General features: G+C 45.0%; 1 protein-coding gene across 2 annotated transcripts in view; it reads right to left on the bottom strand.

The window, feature by feature from the left end:
* Nucleotides 1-1,024: 1,024 nt before the first annotated feature.
* foxo3b (forkhead box O3b) overlaps nucleotides 1,025-22,557 on the bottom strand; it is a 41,635-nt gene continuing 20,102 nt past the window's right edge. For both annotated transcript variants that reach the window (XM_047574233.1, XM_047574232.1), the window contains exons 3-4: nucleotides 5,223-6,690; nucleotides 1,025-4,508 (exon numbers count right to left, since the gene is read on the bottom strand). In XM_047574233.1, coding sequence (XP_047430189.1) covers nucleotides 5,242-6,690 — 1,449 coding nt within the window. In that variant the 3' untranslated portion in view covers nucleotides 1,025-4,508; nucleotides 5,223-5,241. The remainder of the gene's footprint in view (nucleotides 4,509-5,222; nucleotides 6,691-22,557) is intronic.

The following is a 22,557-nucleotide window of genomic DNA, read 5'->3' as shown; positions in this document are numbered from 1 at the left end:
GTGTATTTTGGCCACGTGGGAGTGAAATGTTTTAAAATGTGACGTTAAAAATCACTTACAGGATCATGTTATAGCTTTTACTCCCAGCCCAGCTTCCAGGTTTTTCCAGTGAAACCCCGCGATGATTAGACTTTGACTGGACACCAAAAACCCTATAAAATATTAACTTTGTCAGATTCTCCACTTTTGATGCTCCCTACATGGTGATATAGAGGCTTACTTTCATCATTAACTATCTAAACCCCAGTTAACACAGTCGCCGCAGTTCATTTCTGGTGCTTTTAAATATAATTGATGGAAGGAGTATCAGTAAATCTGTGATTATCTGACGTTAACCACTTGTTAGATTATAAAAATTATCTTTATGCCCTTCCTAACATTATGTGATTATGATAACGGATGAATTAATCATTAAATAACCTGACTGCAATGAATGAGAAGCCCAAGATCTCCTTAATAAATAAATAAATATGTTCATATAAGATTTATCCTGAAATCTGGAACGATGGACCTGAAATCGAACGACCGCAGTTTAAGGACGTTGGTTTAAACTTAAGACTCGCGCATCCAAACTACAAACTTATAGGTTCATCTGCTGCTGAGCAGGCCTGGGGAAAAATTCAGACGTGCAACCCTCTGTCTGTGACTGAGGGTTGGACCCTTCCCTTTATGTTTTGCAACAACAGAGGAAAAGTACCCAGCCCAGTGTCAGGTATCAGAGGGTCGCTGTACGTCTGCTCTCATTTATGTCGCCTTACACAAAACAAACATTGGGCAAGAGGACTTCCAAGAACTGGAGTAGAACGCAGAGTTGTTTTTGCCGTCTCGATCCCCCTAGACTGACGCGAGGAAGAGATTTATGTTCTGAGGGGAGAGCGAGGTTAAATTTGTTCGCGTTGAAGCGCGCCAGCCCACTCGCTTTCGAATCAACAGCACATGTAAGCGGAGCGAGAGACGTGACTTTTTTTTCCTTACGGGGCTGAAACTCCTGAAATAAGTAACACAAACAAGGACACGGGAAGAGTGTGGAGCCTCACCAAGCTTTATTTACATGCGCACCATTTCTTATACAAACTAGATTACAATTCAAAATGGAATACACAGGAAAAATACCCACTAACATCAAGTCGAGAAGAAGCAAGATTAATAACGGGAAAAGTTCGGAGGGCGTATGTATGGAGGGGAGCTGGCCAGGCCTTCTTAACAAGAACGGAAGGATTCAGTATTAAAAAGGAAACATCCAAGAGGTGATTAGGGTATCTAGTGGTATGTCTTTATTGTTTTTTTTTTTTTGTATTTTTGCTTTTCTTAGTTTTTAAACCAGCATATGTTGTGCTGCAAGTGTGTGCATGTCGAGCACGACGGGAGATCAACTGTGCCTGAACGAAAGCGCCGAGTGGTCGGGTGGGAGGCCCGCTCCACCAGGACTAGTGGGTGTAAATTGTCCGCCCTGAACAGCCAAAAAAGGTGTCACGCGCAATGTACAAAAAAGTCTCCGCAACCCCTCTTTGCGCGTGGAAAGGATTACGGCGTTTCCCCCCGAATCCGCCTTGTCAGTCGTGTTCACAGGATAAAGTAAAAGTCGTGTTTTTTTAGTACAGTCAGTGTGGGTGAATTCGGATCTTTAGCGGCTCAGGCGGTGGCTCGGGATTCCCCCTGTCAAGAGAAATGATAGATAGTGTTCTGGACATTTCAGATGTAAGTGCGCGCCGGAAATCCTAGCTCATTGTCAGATGACACTTTCATCACGTCAAAGTTAGCGGGTCGCTGAGAGCACCGAGACGTGAACCTGCTCCATATGCAATAAGTCAAGCGTGAAGCTAAGGAACGTCCATTTCCCTCCCCGTTTTCCTCGCGTCTGCGTTAATTAATGCACACACATAATAGTAATATAAGAGAACGGTGCAGGTATTCGTCTGTAAGCCCTGATTTTTAAAAAAAAATCGGAAAAGGTTCCTGTCGATCGTTGCAATTTCCATTGCAGGACAGCACCACTTGGAAGGGCCGATTGGGGGTACAGCTAGCTCATGCACTAAACCTCAGACAGCACAGTAGATCATTCTAGCCAACCATGCACTCCCACTCCTCTGCCCGGGCCTTTATGTGATATACACAAATCTGTACACTATAATACACAGCAGGGGAATACACTTCATGTCACTGCCCCCAAAATGACCGAAGGGGCACCAGGATCTCCGGATGCTACAACAATGGCGCTTGCCGCCATTTCGCTTTCAGAAGCTGGTTTTTATCGACGAGACTGATGGTAACAGTGTTCCCTTCCGACCTGGCACAGAGCGTCGTTCAATGTTTCTTCAACTTCAGAGGTATCACAAAGGGTCTACATGATTATATAGGGACATACAGCGAGTACATATGCATTTCACACTACTCATAATGCATAAATACATACATGCATACAGTCGACTGCATCGTATGCACCGTGAGGGATTACACACATCCTAGTGAGCTCGGTTCAGCTGAAATGAACCCCGCAGATAAACACATACAGACATTAGCATGTACTCAAAGGGTACAGGAGATCACCTGCAGGAGCACCAGGCGTGTCCACGAAGGGGATGATGTGTGTATGTGTGTGTCTCGAGTCCAAGGAGAAGAGCAAAAAAAAAAAGAAAGAAGAAAGACAGAAAAAAACGCTCAGACAGTAAAACCAAAAATAACTGACGGTGAAGTAATAATCCTGACGTTTATCTTCCTTCCTCCTCGTCACCTCGACGGCCAAAAGTTCACAGGTTACAAGTTCACAAACACAACGCGCCTTTTTTTTTTAATTCTTTTTTTTTTTTTTTTTTCTTAAATCAAGAAATGTGAAAATACTATTCGAATGTGACTTGATGTTTCTTAAACGGGAAGCCTCCCTTTTCCCCCCTGAGTGATTCCGTATATGCATAACAAGCCCTACAAGCTCATGACGAGAAAACAGCAGAGCTTAACACAGATCCCTGCTATTATTTTATACATTTTTTTTTCTGCGTGTTTTCTTTCGTGCGTGTACGTGTAATTTATGTGTGTGTGTGTGTGTGGTGTGTGTGTGTGTGTGTGTGCATGTGTGATTTGGCTGCCAGCATATCCTACTGTTTGTTTCAAGTAATTTGGCAATATACAGAGTTAGCTTATTGTTTTACTCAAGAAACAAATGGCTTCTAGAGGAATGAGCCTAAAAACCCTGCTCCCCCTGCCGTCTTCAACCTCGCCGTGCTACAAGTGGCTGCAGCTCTGGGCTTCTGCAGGTTGTGGGTAAATAAAAAATAAAAAATAAAAACAACAACAACAAAACACAGACCAAATAAAAAGCACGGTTTGCTCTCAGGACAGGATTCAACACTGTTTATATAGCACCTGTTATGGTGTGGAAATGTTCACAACCCTAGGACACAGGTATTCATTTTGGCTACATCATATGCTGTGACAAACGACCTCAACAGACCTCACCAGAATATACGAAAAGAAAAGATCTTTCCCCCCCTCTCTCTCAAATCCTCCGCTGCCCCGCACTGTACAAAAATCCACGACGAAGAATTTCTTCTGCTCTCTTTTTGATTTTCTCTTTTTTTTTTCTCTTCCTACAGTTTGATATACACAAGAGTAAAACATATGTCGTAGTACTTAGCTAATTGAAATATAATCCTCAGTATTCTGCAGTTAATTTAAATTCAAGCAATTTATAATAAGAAAACAGCAAGTGCATCGCGTTAAATTGAGACATTTCGACTTCTAAGGTTACGGAGGTTCTGCAGACTCTCTCGCGAAGTGTCAGTTTGTCCGTACTGCGTGCTGTGGTTTGCATGTACTGCTTCTATGCATGGCCACTCAGTGAGTAAGACGCTCCATTTCCATCTCTTCATGTCACCAGTACACCTCCAGGTTACTTTTGCGCGGACGTGTACGCTCCAGAAACAATGATGATAATACAGAAAACAAAAAAAAAAAAAATGCAACAAAACAAATATGGAACATTTAAAAAATCACTAAGAACAGAGGGATTTTTTTTCCAACATAACACATCCCAGGAAACCACTGGATCAGCTTTACACCACATCACTTCTTGATTTTTTTTTTTATACACTTTCAGCTTTTTTTTTGTTTTGTTTTTTTTGCCTTCAACGGGAACCACTGCACGATGCACTCCTTCCACCACTGCCTGATATTCAGTCCACCTGAAAATCCTTCTGATAAAAGCAGTGTCTCTTTGATATCAGCAGACCGGGTGTCAAAGGAGAATTGCATAATTGTTGTTTGTGAGTTTGTTGTGATTGTTTGCCGTTGCCTTCCTTTTTGTCGCTGTTTTCACAGGAGGCTTTGAGGGCTGATGTGCAGCATCTCTAGAGTCTGTCGGATTGTTCATGGTTCACCAGTGTGGGAGCGAAGGTAAAGCTCTCGAGAGGAAGTCTGTAAACACGGGGTTTCTATTTTACATTGTGCTGATGGCAGGTTTGGCAAAAGGGATGTTGTTTGTCTGATCTTCTCTTGCACCACACAGTTCAGACCTGGAGAGATAAAAGACGGTATGTTTCAGTGTGTGTTCTGAGCTTCATAGCGTAAAGATTTCATTTAAAGCCAAACATTTCAACTGGGGATGCTACAGACTTCATGAAGTGGATCGGGTAAATGTGGATCGGGCCAAAATGTCACCAATACACATTTACTGCAATTTCATGTTGTTTTTCTGAAGTTTTACTCAAGCTTGCTAACTAAGTAGCCCCCCCCCCCCCCCCCCCCCCCCCCCCCACCAAAAAAAAACAGGACAGACTTAGTATCTTATTCAAAATATTTTGAAAACTGAGTCAGAAGAGATTATTGGCAAAGTAGTTTTGTTTAGCGAGTCAGTTTTGGTTTGGGGTGCGATGAAGCAACGCACATCTGAAGGGTTTTAGTGAAGAAACGCAAAAGCCTGTAATTTTGTTGTTTCTTCTTCTGGGAACAGCGATGACTCAGATCGTCGCTTATCACAACATCTCAGTGCTTCTTCATCATCTGTTCCCTGCACCAGTAACTACAACATTTGCACGTGCCTGTTGTTCGGTCCGCCGTAACGTCCACGTCATACATCTTAGAGACAAATTCACGTCTACATTTCTGCTCGCTTACAATAAATGATAAAATAAACAGCACATTTGCACTAGTGTCAGGGTTAGAGCAGCACATTCACGATCACAAATCCAAGTATTCTTGGTTTTGCTCAAATGCCACACGATACACACCTGCTTTGCTCCTACCCTCTCAGCCAGGTACCCAGCTCTGAGAGGTCTGCTTGGCGCTCGTGAAGTTGCCGACTCCATTCATGTTGGCCAGAGAGTCAAAGTTAAAATCCAAGCCGTCTGCGTCCATCAGGTCATTCCTGATGATGGAGTCCATGTCACACTCCAGGCTGCCATTGAACATGTCCAGGTCCAGATCTGTGGGGAAACGATCCTGACAGATCCCTCCGCTGCTGCCTACTGTTCCGTTCAAGAAGATTGAGGTGTCGATCTGCATGGAGGAGGACCCATTTCCTCCCAAGGGCGACAGTAGGAGCTGCTGTTTAGCATTAGCCAGAGAGTTGGCCTCGTTGGCCAGGTTCAGGCCTCCGTTTAAAGACCTCAGGGAGCTCTGGTTGTGGTTGTTGCTTTGTATCATCTCCCGTTGGCCGCTCTGAAGTCCCCCAGTGGTCCCGAAGGTCATTACAGGATCATTACGGATCATGAGGCCGCGGCGAGAGTTCTGGGAAATGACGGCGGCCGCGCTGGCCTGCGACATGAGCGGGTCAGACTGGGTCATCATGACATCGCTGTGGTTGTGGCTGTCAGAGTTGAGCAGGTCCTGTAGTGTCTGGCTGCCAAAGCGGGACATGCTGATGCTGGAGAAGGACGTTTGTTTGTTCTCCTGGATGGTCTGCATGGGGGACGGACGCAGAGAGGAGCCCGTCGTGTGAGGGCCGAAGATGGAGTTACCGAAGCCATTACTTCCTCCGTTAGAAGAAGAGTTGGGGGATGGAGAAGAAGCGGAGGAAGGTGAACATATCCCATTGGGTTTGGACCCAAAAGTGAACCCTGAGGAACCATTTGGTACCGACTGGCTGGAAGTGGTTGGCACCAGGTTGATGTTATCCAGCAACTCATTCATCAAGTCATCCGTGAGTCCGTCATTGAGGTTCATTGTACCTGTCAGGTCAGCTAGGCGGGGCAGCTCAGGCGGCGCAGCTTTCCCGTTGGTTGTGGGATTCCCTGGAGACAGCGCCCTGCCAGGACTGGAGTAGAGCATCGGTGAAAGAGGAGGCTCGTCGTCGGGCACCTCGTCCAGCTCGGGGTTGGCCAGAATCGGTGAGAGGCGACTGCTCACTGTGCTGGCATTGGAGTTGGTGCGAGAGCGGAAGTCTGTCCAGGCATCCAGCTCCTCGCTGCTGCGTGACGTTGGGCTCCCAGGCCACTTGGAAAGCCCCGAAGGACTGTCCCCGCCGCCTTCACCGGCTGCAGCAGCTGCAGCCTGCAGCGCAGCCTTCTTCTTGGCTGCGCGGCCACGGGCGGATTTTGTGTACTTGTTGCTGTTGTCCATGGAGACCGCTCGGCGCCGCGGAGCCTTTCCACCCTTCCCTCCCTCCGGGTTGATCATCCACCAGGAACTTTTTCCCGTTCCCTCGTTCTGGACACGGATGAAGCGACTGTGGAGGGAAAGATTGTGCCGGATGGAGTTCTGCAACACAAAAGAGAAAAGAAAAAGACCGCAATGAGCAACGCGTGCACGATTCTTTTGAAACAATTACTCAAGCTATGACTGTCATCAGAATTGATTTGTTGTATTCTTTCATTTTGCCAATACAAACCTCTCATTAAGCCCAACAACCCTGATCCATAAACCACCCACAATCACTGATTCTGCAGCAATGTAAACAGTTGCTCCTGGTGACTAGACGCACAAACAAAGCAAAAAGCCCATTGTTTCAATTGTTCATCCACTAAATATAGACAGGCTCACATTAACGTGGAGCGGCACTTAGCGCTGATGTCTGCATTGTTCCCGCTGCAGCTTTTGTGTTGTGGGTATAAAAGAGAAAAGAGACACAGTGGTCTATAATCAAGTGTCTCCTCGATTATGAATGACGCATACAAAGAGAGCCCCTGTGTGTCAGATCATGTGTGTTTGTTGTGCGCCCGTGTGCGAGTCTTGGCTGGTGTCTATTGATCAACTCTGAGCCGCTTCCTTGTGAGAGCCCAAACGGCTCATTGTGGGGGAGCTGGTGCACATGACAGCTCCTGCTAATGATCAAGAGCTTTATTCACAACACAGGGGCGTACGCACGCATGAAAGGCGCAAACCGATGAATCACACGTTGTCCCTCTGCAGACTCTGTTTACATACTGTACGTATAATACTTGTCCATATGCACTACATCGCCAAAAGCATTCGCTCACCCTTCTAGATAATTGAATTCAGGTGTTCCAGTCACTTGCACAGCCACAGGTGTATAAAATCTAGCACCTAGTCATGCAGGCCGCTGGACATTTGTGAAAGAATGGGTCGCTCTCGGGAGCTCAGCAAATTCCAGAGTGGTGCTGTGATGGGATGACACTTGTGCAATGAGTCCAGTTGTGAAATTCGCTACTAAATATTCCATAGTAAACTGTCAGCAGTATTATAACAAAGTGGAAGTGATTCTGAACGAGAGCAAGTCGTGAAGTGTCAGGACACGTAAAATGTCAGGGCGAGGTCAGCCGCTGCAGACCTCCGCTTCAACTTCACGCGGCCTTCAGATTAACTCGAGAACAGCGTGTGGAGGGCTTTGAATCTGGCCCCTTCCTGTTCCAACATGAATGCGCATGAGTGCACAAAGCAAGGTCCATAAAAAGACACGGATGAGCGAGTTCGCTGTGGAAGAACTTGACTGGCCTGCACGGAGTCCTGACCTCAACCCGATAGAACACCTTTGGAATGGATTAGAGCGAAGGCTGCGAGCCAGGCCTTCGTCTCCAACATCGGTGTCTGACCTCACGAAAACGCTTCTGGAAGAACGGTCGAAAAATTCCCATAAACACACTCCTAAACCTTGTGGAAAGCCTGCCCAGAGGAGTTGAAGCTGTTAAGGGTGTAGCCGATGTCATATTAAACTCTATGGATTCAAGTTCACATGCGTGTAAAGGCAGGTGAGCAAACGCTTTTGGCAGTATGGTGTACTTCATTCATGCTGAGCAACTGTGCACACACCAGTAATGTGCTGTAAGGAATGTCGGCGTGTCTGTTGTCTCTCCACAACTTTCTCTATATTTTGATAAATGGCGGATGGATATTGCGCACGCATTCCCCGAGGATGAAGCCTAATGACTTTCGGAATCAACTTTTCAGCTACAAAGTGCTACAAAGTGCTACAAAGTAAGTGGAACCATAAGCGTGTTGCTAGCGCGATAATGCTAATGTGACCTAAGCTAAAAATCACAGTCGGAACACTTTTGAACTTATTCCGACGACATTACACAGTAACCGGCCTGTTTTTTTGTTGTTGTTGTTGTTTTGTTTTTTTTAACAACGTTGCGCGTGACTTCTAGAGATATAATGTCTTTCATCTACAAACTAAAGCTCAGAACGTGCAGTACAGTACGACTATGTGCTAGTTGAACTTTGTCGCAGTTTAAACCACAAATAAATGAAGCGACAATGCTAGTGGTTGAATAAAATGTTTACTCTGTATGCGCGGATTATAGGGTCACAATAAAACCACGAAAGGACAAGATAACACTGACACTTTTTACAAGAGATAAGTTTTATTGCTGCGTGTCATTATGGGTTTCTATTTACAGGCTATAAAGTATTGACACAACATGGTTACAGTTCGAAGACGCCCGTTCACTACTGTACTTGTTTTCTAGCAACGATCAGTGCAGGTTAAATGATTGATCGCATGATGCAAGCTCTGGCTGTGCAGTTATTTAAGACTTGAAATTCCAACTTCATTTCATCCATAAATTACAGCCATGTACACGTCCATCTGGACACGTCCCCCCCCCGCTCCTCACACATGCACACACAGACACCCACACAAACACGCACTAGCAGCCATCTGGTTACTTAAGAAGACATCACTTTATGGTTCTTAAACGACAGCATAACGATGATTCACAAATGTGCACAAACACTCGTATTTCAACCACCATTGAACATAATTACAAACCTTCATAAAACCGTATGTTAGGGGAATAATTCTCTTATACTCGTCTATTTATCGAGCGTTATTTACTCTTTTTTCTTCTTTCATATTGTTCTCCTCATGTCTCACAATCATCCGAAGGCCTTGTCGGATTCGTTGCTCTGCCTCAGTCTCCTTCTCTTTCCATACCCCCCTCCCTCTTCCGCAGTTTCTGTTGTTTCACAAACACATAGCTCTTATGGGCCCTGAGGGATTACGGGGCTATGCTATATCCTCCCATATAAACAACCCGACCGCCATCCACAACAGGCACGCATTTTTCCCCTCTCTGTTTTCCTCCTATGTATATTTTTATTCCCTAAAACAGAACAGATTTCTGGGTTCAGACCAACTAGGGCCAACATTTTTGGGTTTTCTGTGGGTATCGCTGTGTTGTTTTCCACAAAGCTGTCCCGTCTTTTCCTGGGCAACAGTTTATGGACAGTTTGGTCGGGACTGTTATTCTGGTCAAAGACGGTTCAATCAGAGAACACAGCGAAAAGAGGGGGGGGTTGGGTTACATTTCTGAATGCAGTGTTGGCTGAGTGAGAAAGTTTGATCTCTGGGGCCAAATTGAACCTATGACCCCTATGTGTGTGTGTGTATTTGAGATATAGGGAAATTCGTGTTGTGTAACTTTCTGAGATGACAGTTTGCAAATCGTTGCACTGGTCCATGAATGGTGTGAATGCAAGCCTCCCGATTGTGTGAATGTGCGCGCGGGTGTTTATTCTGTACAATGAGGTAAGATGAGAAGAAATACCAGGGAGACCGGTGTTTATCCTCTGCCAGCATCTCCCGAGGCATGACGTAATGCTGTTTTAGCGCGCACACACTGTAGCTCCCAGCTGCCAGGGAGAAATAATGGCAGCAGACATGCTTCGCAAAGGAAAAAATTTAGGGAATGAATAACGGAATGCGAGTTGCCTTCTCCCGCCGCTGCAAATATTCACCTGCAACGTGCACCTGACGCGCCCATCAATCTCCCTCCCTCCCAATTCATCCCGCCTGCCTGCTTTTCCCCCCGACAAAAACCCCTTATTTTATGTTTTGCCGTGTCTGTGCCGGCACCCGTATCCTTCAAATGTCAAATTAGATATTTCTCAACTCCGTGTGTGATGGAGCTGCAATAAAAGGAAACATCTGTGAGAAAAAAAAAAAAAAAAAAAGGGAAAAAACATGGCGCCGAGTGAAAGTGAGAGTGAAAAGTGAAAAAGTGGGTGAGAAGATGATGATTGCACGACGAACCGAAAAAGGTTGCGTGTCACGTGTGGCTTCATACTGTATGTGCGATTGTTATTCTGGAGGTTTTCTGTATATGTACTTTATTTTGGCTTTTTTTTTTTTTCAGCTCTACTGCACAGGGATGTGGTTTGGTACATGGAAAATATCTTGTTTTACAATTTTGGTAGCCTGACCTTTTAACCGTTTGATATTTTCTTTGCTCCTCATTTCAATTTCATGCAGACATTCAGCCTCTCCTGCAGCCCACAATATCTAATTTCTGTCTGCCGCGATTCTAACCGTATTTAATGACACACCCACGTCACATTATTACATTTTTCCATCAGTTCAATACATTCCTCCGCGGCGTCTCGCACAGGAGGGCTCTTTATTTTCTGAGAACTGAACGCAAATCCAATTTAAACATCTGCATTTTCATTGTGACTGGCAGATTTAACAGGCTGGATGAACATGGCTGCTTTGTGTCCTGTTCATGTTTGCTGTAAATGTGCTACGCGGGTTTGTTGTGCACGGCGTATCGCAGCGCGAGCGGGATACTGTATGCTTACTACTGTAGCTCCTCTGGGGTATTCCCAAAGCCCATTAATAAAAACAGCTCACTGAGACAGCGGCTCTGATTCATAGCTCGTACTATGCAGCCACAGGAGCTAAATAACACACATACACACACACGCACACATACATACAGTAGAAACTCGAAACCCACTGCTTAACAGAGTCAGGGATTTTTTGATTTGTTTTTGAAGCTCTATTTGTATTTCGATTTCATTTTCCCTTTCATCTTTCTGCTTTTTAACCGCCTCCTTTTTCGCTCTCACGATATCACCTCGGAGACTTAAATTAATGCACAAGGGCCTTATCGAGGCATGGCAGACAAATGTGTTGGGTGGTTTACTTTGCTTTAAAGAAAAAAACAAAAAACTATATGACATTTTGGGAAATGTGTTTTTGCTGAGAGTCACATTAGAAGAGTGACGTCCTGTCTGTTGGTTAAATATGACTTTGGAGCCAGCAGATGGTTAGCTTATCTAAGCATAAAGAGTGGAAACACAAAGGGGACACCAGTTGCCCGGCAACCTTGATGCGACGAGTCGTTGAATTAAGCAAAAAATAGACATAACATGTTAATTAGCGAGGTTTGGAGGTGTTGGTTGATTTTCCTTTTTTTTTTTTTTTAAGAGAGATTTTAAGAGTGTTTACTATTTAACCCCTGCGGTGAGTGTCATGCTAAGCTAAGCTGCTAACTGCGCCTTCATTTTAAGGGACATGTGAGAGTAGCATCAGAGATTTCAAACAGGTAACATGCACAATTATGAACTGTCCCTTCAACCACAGTCGGATAGCCCTCCCAGTTTATGTTTAAGGTGTTAACTTCCTTCTACTTTCTCTTCTCGAGTCTCTCGGCTGGTGGATGAATCACTACGAATCATTCGGGGCTGGCTTTACTCCGCGTAGGACGGCGATGTGGTCATACATGTCCTCGGAGCACAAGTTGATTCTGTTTACAGCACCCGATAGGTTGCAGGACTATCTAATTACATGCAGAGGTATGGTAATCTCTGCGCTGGTTCGAAATAAAACCCCCAATAATGAAATCCTAATCCACTCATGGTTTCTTCCCGTTAAAAATGACTTTTTTTCTCGCTAGCTCTTTCCCTGGGAGTTTTCAGACTCTGGGCTCTGGAGAGCGTCTAGATATTTATTGGCGCTATATAAATGAAAGCGAACTGAACTGTTGCGCCTTATTAAGTGTTTCATTCACATGCTGTGTTCATTGTCATTGCTTCAACTGTTTCCCTCCGCCTGGTCCCACAGTGCATCCCCCAGTAGAAGAGCACAAAATTAGTCATCTATTCCGCTTCATTATTGACTTCTTGGAATGTCTAATCAATAGTTTTCTGCTATTTGAGTTGCATTTAATTTGATCACTCTTTGCTGGTACGCCAGGCTGACTCGATCACTCTGATCTGACTTCAAATAAAAAAAATCCTCCTCCCCTTCTGCTGATGTTTTTCTAAGACTGGACGGATGTGATGCACCTCAGCTGGACTAAAGCAATGAAAGTTCAACTGTCAAGCCCTCATGGGACCGGTTATCCAGGTTCACCAGTGTTACGTGTCTGAAGCCAACTAACACAAACTAGCCTGACAAAGCTGAACTGGCTTTGTGAGGCAGGCCCCAGCTGTGTGTGTGTGTGTGTGTGTGTGTGTGTGTGTGTGTGTGTGTGTGCGAGCACCAGCTGCAGCCAGAGCTCAGGAACACAGAGGCCTTTTTGTCCGTCAGCAACATGTGGGAACAATTAATCACTGTCAGCAACCACGCTAGGAATCTCTCTCCCTCCTTTCTCTCAATCTTGTGAGTGTAGGTGAACTCATATATTTGCATTTATGCTAATCTGAACGTGTCGTTTGCAGAACGCGGAGTACAGTAGGTGTGCATTTCAAGGAGAAATTTCAAGTAGACGTCCGTTCGCGAAATCACACTGATGTATGATAGAGGCTGCACGTTGTAAATGTATATTAACGGACACCTAAAAAAAAAAGATAACTCAAAAGCAGACTAATATGATTGGTGCAGAAGATTTTAAGAGTGCTTTCTAATTGGTTGTAGCCATCCTAGATGCAGCAGTGGTGATTGGTGGAGTGAAATTTTGGCTTATGTAGCCAGGCAGTACAGAAAAGGGAGGGTCTACGTGGTGTTGCAAGTGTATTTCATCACCCAGCTAAAGCGAGTATCTGAACTCAAACGTATGAACTGGGTCAGTTTCGATTAAGCCGTGCTCCCGCGTGAGCCGGAGAGAAGCAAGCAAGTGGTGGACACGGGCGCCCCCTTATCTGTAAAGGTGTGGTGGAGAGGAAAGGGAAGACACGTGCATTGTGCTCCAGGGAAAAAAAAAAAAAAAAAAAGGAAAGTTGTGTCAGAGGGTTACGGTGTTATGGAGTCAGGAGGCAGCTCTGGCCGAGAGTCAAAGGTCGAACTGTTGTGTACTGCACCGTCCCTTTAAGGCTGCTTCGACTGCTGCGATTGGGCAAACTGACCTGGGCCTCACACCTCTGGTGTACTTAGCCACCCACCAGCCCACTGTGTGGGGGTGTGTGTGTGTGTGCGCGCGCGCGTGCGCGCGAGTCCAAGCCAAACATAACACTTTATCAGCCATTACGTAAACCGGCACTAATCTGAGTCTAGCGTCAACAGTGACTGCTGCTGGGTCAAGCAGACAACCAGCATTAGTTACCATTTAAGACAAGGAATTGACAAATTACCGCGGTAAAAATAAGGCTTGTCCTGCCGTGAAGCCCTTTAGAGATTGTAAACAAGGGTAACTTAGCGGAAACTGGTGACGTGCATCATTCTACTATTGTGTTTGCCTTTAGAAAACAGCATAAAGTCATGGCCACACAAAGACGAAGAAACTTTTTTATATTAAGATATGCAAATTATACACATAATTTCTATGATAATTCTATGGTTAGGGTTGTATCTGTGGTTATATTTATAAATGTACCTTTCTGTACATAAATAAAGGAACAAGAATGAGAATTTAAAGCTACAAGCTAAAATTTATACTACATTGGCACTTTATTTAAAGGGGCACATCACCTCATGTCGGCCTCAGAAATCAATCAATCAATTAATGAACTAACTCCTCCTGTATTCTTGTAAGGTGCAGTTAAGGGAATTTTGCAGAAAGCAATTTAAATATCCGTCGTCGGGATCTCTCTAGAGACGGTGACAAATACTGCAGGTGTACGTACATGGGACCGACGGCTCTCGGGAGTCCCTGAGGAGGCTTTTTGTGTCAGTTGCATTCACACGAACAAAATACGAACGCTGTAGTGATGTAACAGCCGGCTGGCGACAACGTCACTTAATTCTCCCCGGCACAGAAGGTCAAGTATAGGCCCCGACAAAGGCTGGAACATCTCAGAAACATTGTTTAATTAAAGTGTGCAGCTCCCACTCAAAGTATCAAGAAAACTGTGATCGTTCTAAGTTCTTACTTAGTGGAAAAACTTGGGACTGAAAGCTGGGGTTAGTTTGATCTAAGAGAGGAGACCAGTGAAAGTGCAGTTAAAGTCAGCCTTCGTGGGCCGGAGGTGCAGACAGAACGCAGGTCTTTGACACGTATGAGGCGGTTTATAAATAAGTTGACTGGCTGGTCTGCGCTAACGCAGCTGAGAGAGGACGGTTATTTATACTGTGACCCTTCGCAAACACACGTACTCGCACAAACACACTCGCGCACTCTCGGCCCAGGTTCCAGCTGCCCCGAGCTCTGGACTGCAGACAGAACATTCCATTCTCTTCAATCATATGTGCGTTTCCCGGCCAGCGGCTGGGTGTCTCTCTAAGCCTGTGTGCGTGTTTAAGTTGCATTTATGCGCGTGTGTTTATGTGTGCCGTGCTGGACGGGGATCTGGAACTTGGCAGGAGGAACCCAGTTACACCTTCTTCTGCTCATATTTCCGTTGTTGCATTTTTGGTGAATATACTAAGGCCTTCATGGGAACCCAGACACACTCAAAAGGCCCGGACTTTCATTTCTTGCCACGAAAAGGGTCACACGTCCAATATATAACACCTTGTTGACACATAGTATGCGGAGACACTGCTTCGCGAAACCCCTCGTGACCTTAATAAATCACCAAAAAGCCTTCTTCACAGAGGCCTCGCTGCTGCAGTGTCTCTCGTTGTTTTTCAGCCTTTCTCCCGTCTGCCTTTCTCTCCTTCTTTGCTCGCATGGAGTGTGTGTCCCTAGTTGTGTAAGGCCACATGCTCAAAGAACTCCTTGTTTACACTTACATTTCCTCCAATCGGTCAGCCTGAGGTGTGGGAGTTGGCCGACCCATCCCACTTCAAACAGCCTATCAGCGCAGGTCGGTGCAAAGACGTGGATAGTCATGTTACCCTAGTAAGGCTTCATTGGGTCAGTGTGTTTCAATCAGGACTGGGACACACACACACACACAAACACAAACACGTGTTTCTGACTTTGTGAGGACGCTAGTCCTCACCCCCATTGAAAACTTGAACTCAAAAATGCAAGTCTCAACAGATTTTAACGCTTAAAAAGTTGCAAGGGCGAAAATATCCAGTAAGTAACACGTGAAAAATACACCAAAACCACAACTCGATATAGGCAAACTGACACATACACACATCACGGAGGGAAGACTGAGGATTAAATGCGAAAATTAAAAAAAAAATTGAATTACCATCTCAAAAAAACAACTTACGCGGCATTAGCCGTTCAATTAACCAACACTCCGTTCATTGTAGCGCTGTATGGGACGTGTACTTTTTGCTTTGGGACAACACAGGACATCCCTGCTGGGTTTTATCAACCCGAGTTCCAGGACACAACGTCCTAAAGCTACGGAGCAACGGAGCCTGCCAAGAACATGTGCGCACAAACACACACGCGCGCACACACACTCACACACTCACACACACAGACACGAGTACGCTGACAACAGAAACATCTCAACTAATACAAAGACGACTTATTCAGACGGAGGCAGAGGTCCTCCAAGACACCCCTTTGAAAGCATCGACTTTCTCGCCTTTGTTTGGTTTGGTTTTTAAATAATTCAAGCTAAATGCGACGCATTTAGTAGGTTAAATCTTCTGTCATGGCGTATGAGAACGGTTTCATCTCAAAACTAATAATAATCTGAATAGTCAATTGGAACAAATAGTCGATTAACCTGAAATAAATAATCTGAAACTTCATTTTTATTAATCTACAGCTAATGTAACCTTAAACTAAAAAAATGGGTGAACAAGGCTCTGTTTTATACGCAGTGTACAGAACCAAGCGTTCATTTATAGTTTTTTCTTTCATGCATTTTCCATTTTCATGGAACACGTTAAAAGGGGCTTTTTCCTCACTATAAGCGGCACAGTAAAGCCTTTTTTTTTTTCGTGATCATGAGCTCCTTTGACAATTAAATGTCCATTTTCCCCCCCCTCTTTTGATCTAAGAATAAACACAAATAAATAAATAAAAACACACCCGAGAGATTTCCAGAAGGAAGGACGAGCCATCTGCCAGAGGGAACGTGCTCTTAATGCATTTTGGCGGAAAAAACTTGCTGGTGGATTTGAGAGAATCTATTGGCTGCGTGGAGCAAATGTTGTTTGGGTGGACTGCCCTGGCTTTGGGACGATGTTGTGGCGAGTCGCAGCCTGCCCTTTTTAAGAACCTGGGCCTGTTTCATCATCTGACATCTAAAAATAGAGGCAGACCGGAGGGCAAATCTGCTAGCGACGATTATCGTACTTATCCTGGCGCATGAGCCCGCTGATGACAGAAATATTGAAGTATTGAAATGCACACACAAGAACGCGGATGAAGAAGAAGAAGAAGAAGAAAACACACAGTCGAGCACAGGCGGCGCAAGGCTAACCGCCAAATGATCCTGCTAGTGTACATTACAGGGCTTTTCTGCGCGAACAGGTGATTGATGCAACCTTCAAACCGAACGAACGTGCGTGCGCGAAAGAGATAGAGTGATTGAGAGGCGCAGAGAGACATTGAGGAGGGACACAGGCAGATAAAGAGGAGAGGAAAAAGAGGGCACCCTCTGCATTAAGGCTAGCAGGGTGTCTACATGCTTAATTACATCTCTGCGCGATACGAGCGGCTCCGAGGAGGAGCGGCAGGACAAAGTGGGGGGGGGGGCAAAATCATTCACAATTATCAGGACGGAGAACGCGGTTATTCCTGTGGGAAGATGTGGCGCAGGTGACAAGGAATGCGCTCGGGGAAACGGGCCCGACATCTACACCGCCGGCATATTTCAAGGGCAACATCGGGTTTATTTTTGGGGGCATTCGACTGTTTGAATGAAAAATCGATTTTCTGCACAGGCCTGACTAGAAATCTTAGCGAGATGCGCTTTTAAGAGACGAGACATATCCTCAAATTCAAAACTTGGGTAAGAATAGTCAAATGCCAAGCTCAAAATTCGAGCCAGGTGTCTTCAAATGTGGTTGTCCGCAACTAGACAAAGTAACACATAATAAAAGATACATAAATAAATGGTAAGTTGCTACGGTATATTGCTATTAGGTTGTATAGAGCAGGGATCTTCTAAATATACATTATTATTAGCAATGTTAATGTGTACTTAAATAAATTTAAAAATATATACATAAAAAATGACTAATCAACCAAAGATTTTAAGATTTTCTATAGTGCCCCCTGTTGAAGACCTGTGGTATAGAGCCTTCACATTTGTTAAATTATCTTTAAGCTTTGAGACACCGATGGTCGTTATTCGCACTTGAACCGAGTGTTTTATCTGCGCCGCCCTCCATTTGAAGGCAGCCTCTATATTTATCTCCCTTTATTCGGCTAGACGGGAGCCGTTAAGTAGAAACTTTGATCAGAGAGATAGCTCCGTTTAATAGTTTCTGCACAGCTGCGTCAATCTCACCCACGCCGGTGCCCTTTTTCTGTCGCCACGGCTCCGACAAACCTCCGATCAGTTAGATTGTCTCTCTAACCTTTGGGAAGATTCGCGAACGAGATAAACACCACCCGGAAAAGCGAGACAACGAGAAGAAGAGAGGGCCAAGTTTAGGGACACTAGGAGGAAGGGAGGGGAGGGGAGGGGAGGGTGGGGAGGTAGACATGCCGGGTTTATGTACGTAGCCTGGGCGAGGGGTTGACTGAGGTTTATTGCCTCCCTTAATGCCGCTCTGGCCGGCATGTAACGTTGTATTTTCAACTGAGCAGAGCACGCAGCGAAATAGTTGCCGGTAGGTGAAGTGAGGACACAGATTGGGTTATGGATTACAGTGTGACTTTGTGTGGTGTAATCCGTGGTACATTCAGTGGTCTGTAAAAATACAGATTAAACTTCAGAGAGCTGCAGTAGAGCGAAGTGCACTGTTCCTCTGTGTCTCAGACTGTGGATGTTTCTCCGTTTTCACGGCGGTTTCTAATATCTATACCTTAATATTTCCATCTGGCCAAGTGCTTGACAGTTTATTTAACAAAATGTCCATGAGCCATAGCTCAGTTTCAAAATAGAGCCTTCTTCATTCAGATGTGTCACAAGACGAGAAACGGAGGGAACATTTCTAACGCGTGGATCCACCAACCTGCAATAGTTAATATTATGTACAGTGTTAATTGTATTCGTAAGGGAACTAATGCCAATTACGTTATGCAACCAGAACGAGTGCATGTGTCCCACTGACAGTCCCAAACTGCTCACTTGCTCCTTAAACACGGGCCAAAACTCAAGTTTCTTTTCGCCGATACAACAGATTGCTGCTTTCTCTCTGTGGCCATATATCATGTTCCTAGTGCCCTTGTGTGTTTGAGCTTCCTTTGCTCTATAGCTCAGTGCTCCTCAACTGGTCTGGCAGTCTGAACCTGAGACAGTAGACTATGATATCACAGTATGAAAGCACAAAAGAAGAAATGTAACGATGAACCAAAATGGCGACGCTAGAGAGGGAACGGTTTCCTTTTATGCTCAATTTTAGCTGCATTTCATATAAAACCAAAACTCTTCACTTCACCTCAGACTCAAAATATGTAGCTTCAGCCGAGTACCCACTCACTGAATCTATTACAACTATTCAGTTGCTTATTCAGGTGTTAATCACAAGGCTGACATGACAATCAGATAATAAGTTAAGTAAAAAAAAAAATACTGAGAAAATATATATATTAAAATCAAATTATGTAGGTCTAGTTGATAATCCTGTTCTGTGAAAATTGATGACAACCAATACCACACTAGAAAAAATCCATATCTCATATAATCTGCACCTCATCGTACCTGTGTTTCACCAAAATGCTTAATAAGCTCAGCGGATCTTCTTCTCTGGTGCGGTTAATCTCCCTAATCGATGGACCCATCGAAAACAGGCCTGAGACCCACTTTTGTGCCGCGACCCCCCGGTTGAGAACCACTACTCCAGCCTGTGTGCATGTGAGGTGTGTTCTGTCTTTGATCCGGTGTTTCCACAACACGGCCTGCTGCCTCAGGCTCATATCCAGGTCACGCCCAGGGGACTTATAGGGCACGTCCACACACACACACACACACACACACACACACACACACACACACACACACCTAAAAACCATCTTTTATTTTCCCTCCAGTTTTCCTTGGCGTCGTTTCGAGAATTTCTCCGTAAAGATGGATCCATTGGAAAACCGCATCTGGTTGTAGAAAACTACGCGTGGTGCCTGTGTCTACTTACAGAACTCAACAAAAAAAAAAAGCAGAAGAAGAGGTCGGATTGTTTGGTGATGTGCTGTTTCTTGTTTGTGTGTGTGTGTGTGTGTGTGCGTGGAATTTTTTTTTGGTACAGCAGTGGAGTTCACATCTGGTCCCGATTAGTGTCGGGGCCCCGCTGGTGTTCACGGGGCTCTTCACTCTAATGGTGCTAAAAACAGATACAGTACACTCTACACACACACACACACACACACACACACACACACACACACACTCCTGACCACAAGCCACTGATTTTTACAGTATGTTGTACCATGACACGCACGTAAGAGGATAATTCTGGTTTATTTCATCTTGGATTTTTTTTTTTTTTTTTTGGTTTCATAATTATGTCGTACTCACCGACTCATTTTCTGAGATTAGAGATGTGTGACTGTTGTTTAATGTTTCACAGAGTAAGAAGAACCCACGCAGCAGTCTGACGGCTTTCAGGCACCCGGGTCCAGTAAACTTACAGTATTTTCGAAGAAGAAACTGAGGTGAATCACCCGGTTTATATCTAAACAACAGCCCGTTGTAAACTCTGATCTCAGTTAAGAGTCAGACTTCCCAGATCATCGTTCTAAAAACAGTAGTTGAGACAATCTAGCAAAACTCACCACGCCACCTGTCCATAGGAGCATGTGCTTATGAGACTGTCAGCTGTGAGTTTGCATGTTCTCCCCGTGTCTGTGCGGGGTTTTCCACGGGTACTCAGGCTTCCTCCCACCATCCAAAGACATGCTCATCGGGTCAACTATAGTGATTCTAAATTGGCTGAACCAAAAGTGGCACCAAAGTGAAACTGGAAAAACTACTTTTAACTGATGAGTTATCATACTGGCCAGGCCTCTGGATCATTCTCATCACTTGGTCTGCAGTTTGTTCATTCGTTCAGATGGGATGACGATGTAAAACGAGAATATGTTTCCCCACAGCGCCACTCTTGGATAAAACTAGGGCTGCAGACACTTACCGACGGCCTGACACCAGCAAATGGCCTTCAGACTAAAACCTAAGACCTTCTATTCTGAAGCCAATTAAATTTTTAAGTTTTATACCAATTTGAACTCTGAACCGGATTATTAGAAACAGTGGAAGAACTTTCCTCCACTCTCTTTTTCCCAGGCTCAGAGTCTACAGGTCAACTTTGCACCTCTCCACCAGAAAGTGTTTCGCATGTGTGCCTGTGTTTGTGTACTTGTGTGTGTGCGTCGCTCCCTGCTGATGTCAGCACTTCCAGGCCCCGTCAGCCCTTTTCCTCCTACACCCCGAGCCGAGCAGAAAAGGAACAAGGTGTCGGTGAAGGTCTCTGACACGCATATGCTTGCACAATGTCTCCGCGGCCCGAGTGTGTGTGCGTTCCGTGTGTGTTTTAGCGCGAGGGGAGATCCTAACCTTTGCAGGGCAAACACCCGATGGGACGCCGCGCACAGACTTTTTAAAAGACACACGTTAACTGCACAAACACACACACACACACACACATATACACCGGTGACTTTTTCCCCCAGCAACAGTGAGCTTCTTTCTCAGCCCCTCCAGGCTCAGCCACTCTGGGGCGTCACGTGACTTCCTGTTTCGAGACAAAAGGAAGGAGGGCAGCGGCTTTGCCCTGACTCTCCGCTCCTCTTCTCTAATCTTAACCTGGACTTTAATATTTCTGCATATTGCTGTTTTATAAAGGCCGCACATGTTTTATGAAGCGAAACCCTGGCTAAAAAAAAAATAGAGAAAAACCTCCATCTCATTTCACCCTCCCCGTTCGGCCGTCCACTCCCTTCTCTCGCTATTACATCACTTCCTGCAAAGAATCCTTTCAAATCACGGTTTCGGGAGCGAGGCTGTTGCTCTGCGACCGCATAACCCACTTCGTGGCTCTGAGTAAGCGATGGTGTGTTCGATACGATTGTGCCTGATTTGATACGTGCATCACCGCTTCGAGGCGGCGCGTGCGAGCGTAACGTGAGCGGCCGTGTTTACACAGGTCTACTCGTGTGACCACAGCTTTATTGTTAAGCTTATTAATCATTGCCAAAGGAGATGACGGTGACGTGGTCGCGGTGTCAGACTCCAAACTGCTGTGTCAGCTTAAATCCCATCTCCTCCTCCTCCTCCTCCTCCTCCCCCTCCTCATCATCTTAGTTCATATCAGCGCGCACATTTATTTGTTCACGTCCCCCAATTCCACACATTCCGTACAAGAACCCGCTCACCGAAATAAACCAAAAACAAATCCTCAATCTACTGAAGTGACTAAAATAAAAGCCCTAACTTCATCTGTGCGTGCAGCTGTTTGATACAGGACGTGAACTCTTAACCGAGGCTTTAAACCACAGCAATAGTCGGGCGCACTGAGCTGCACACGAGACTTTCTTGTTGGGACTCTCAGATGTTTTTCTTCTCTTCGTTCTCTCTTACATCTCCCCATTGTAAAGCAAAATAAAAAAAGAAAGAAAGAAAGAAAGAAAGAAAGAAAGAAAGAAAGAAAGAAAGGAACCACTTTGCATTGTTCATGTGGCACGTTTGGATTATTTGCCGGCCCGATCTGTCTGCATGTCATTAAAACTTTCTGGCGTGCGAGAATCAAGCTGCGCCCTTGTTTGTAAGCAGAATTTTTTAAAAAAAATGCATTTTTTAAATTTATTTATTTATTTATTTTTTCCGAAGGGACCCACCGCTCCTTCTTCTTCTAACGTCTCGCCCGCCCACTCTTCGGCTCCTTTTCTTCCGCCTCGCAGAAACGTGCAGCCGGAAAGAAGCCTTCAAATCCGTGCAATCAACAAAACAAGCAAATTTAGCTCATCATTTATCTCGGTCTTCTGAAAGGTATCATTATTTTTCAACACCTGGCTGGACCCGAATGCCAAACTCAAATTCTTTTCCGTC

This window comes from Mugil cephalus, chromosome 21, assembly GCF_022458985.1.
Source record: "Mugil cephalus isolate CIBA_MC_2020 chromosome 21, CIBA_Mcephalus_1.1, whole genome shotgun sequence".
Classification (NCBI taxonomy): Eukaryota; Metazoa; Chordata; class Actinopteri; order Mugiliformes; family Mugilidae; genus Mugil; species Mugil cephalus.
Note: the sequence above shows the minus strand (reverse complement) of the source record. Positions and strands in the feature narration are given on the sequence as shown.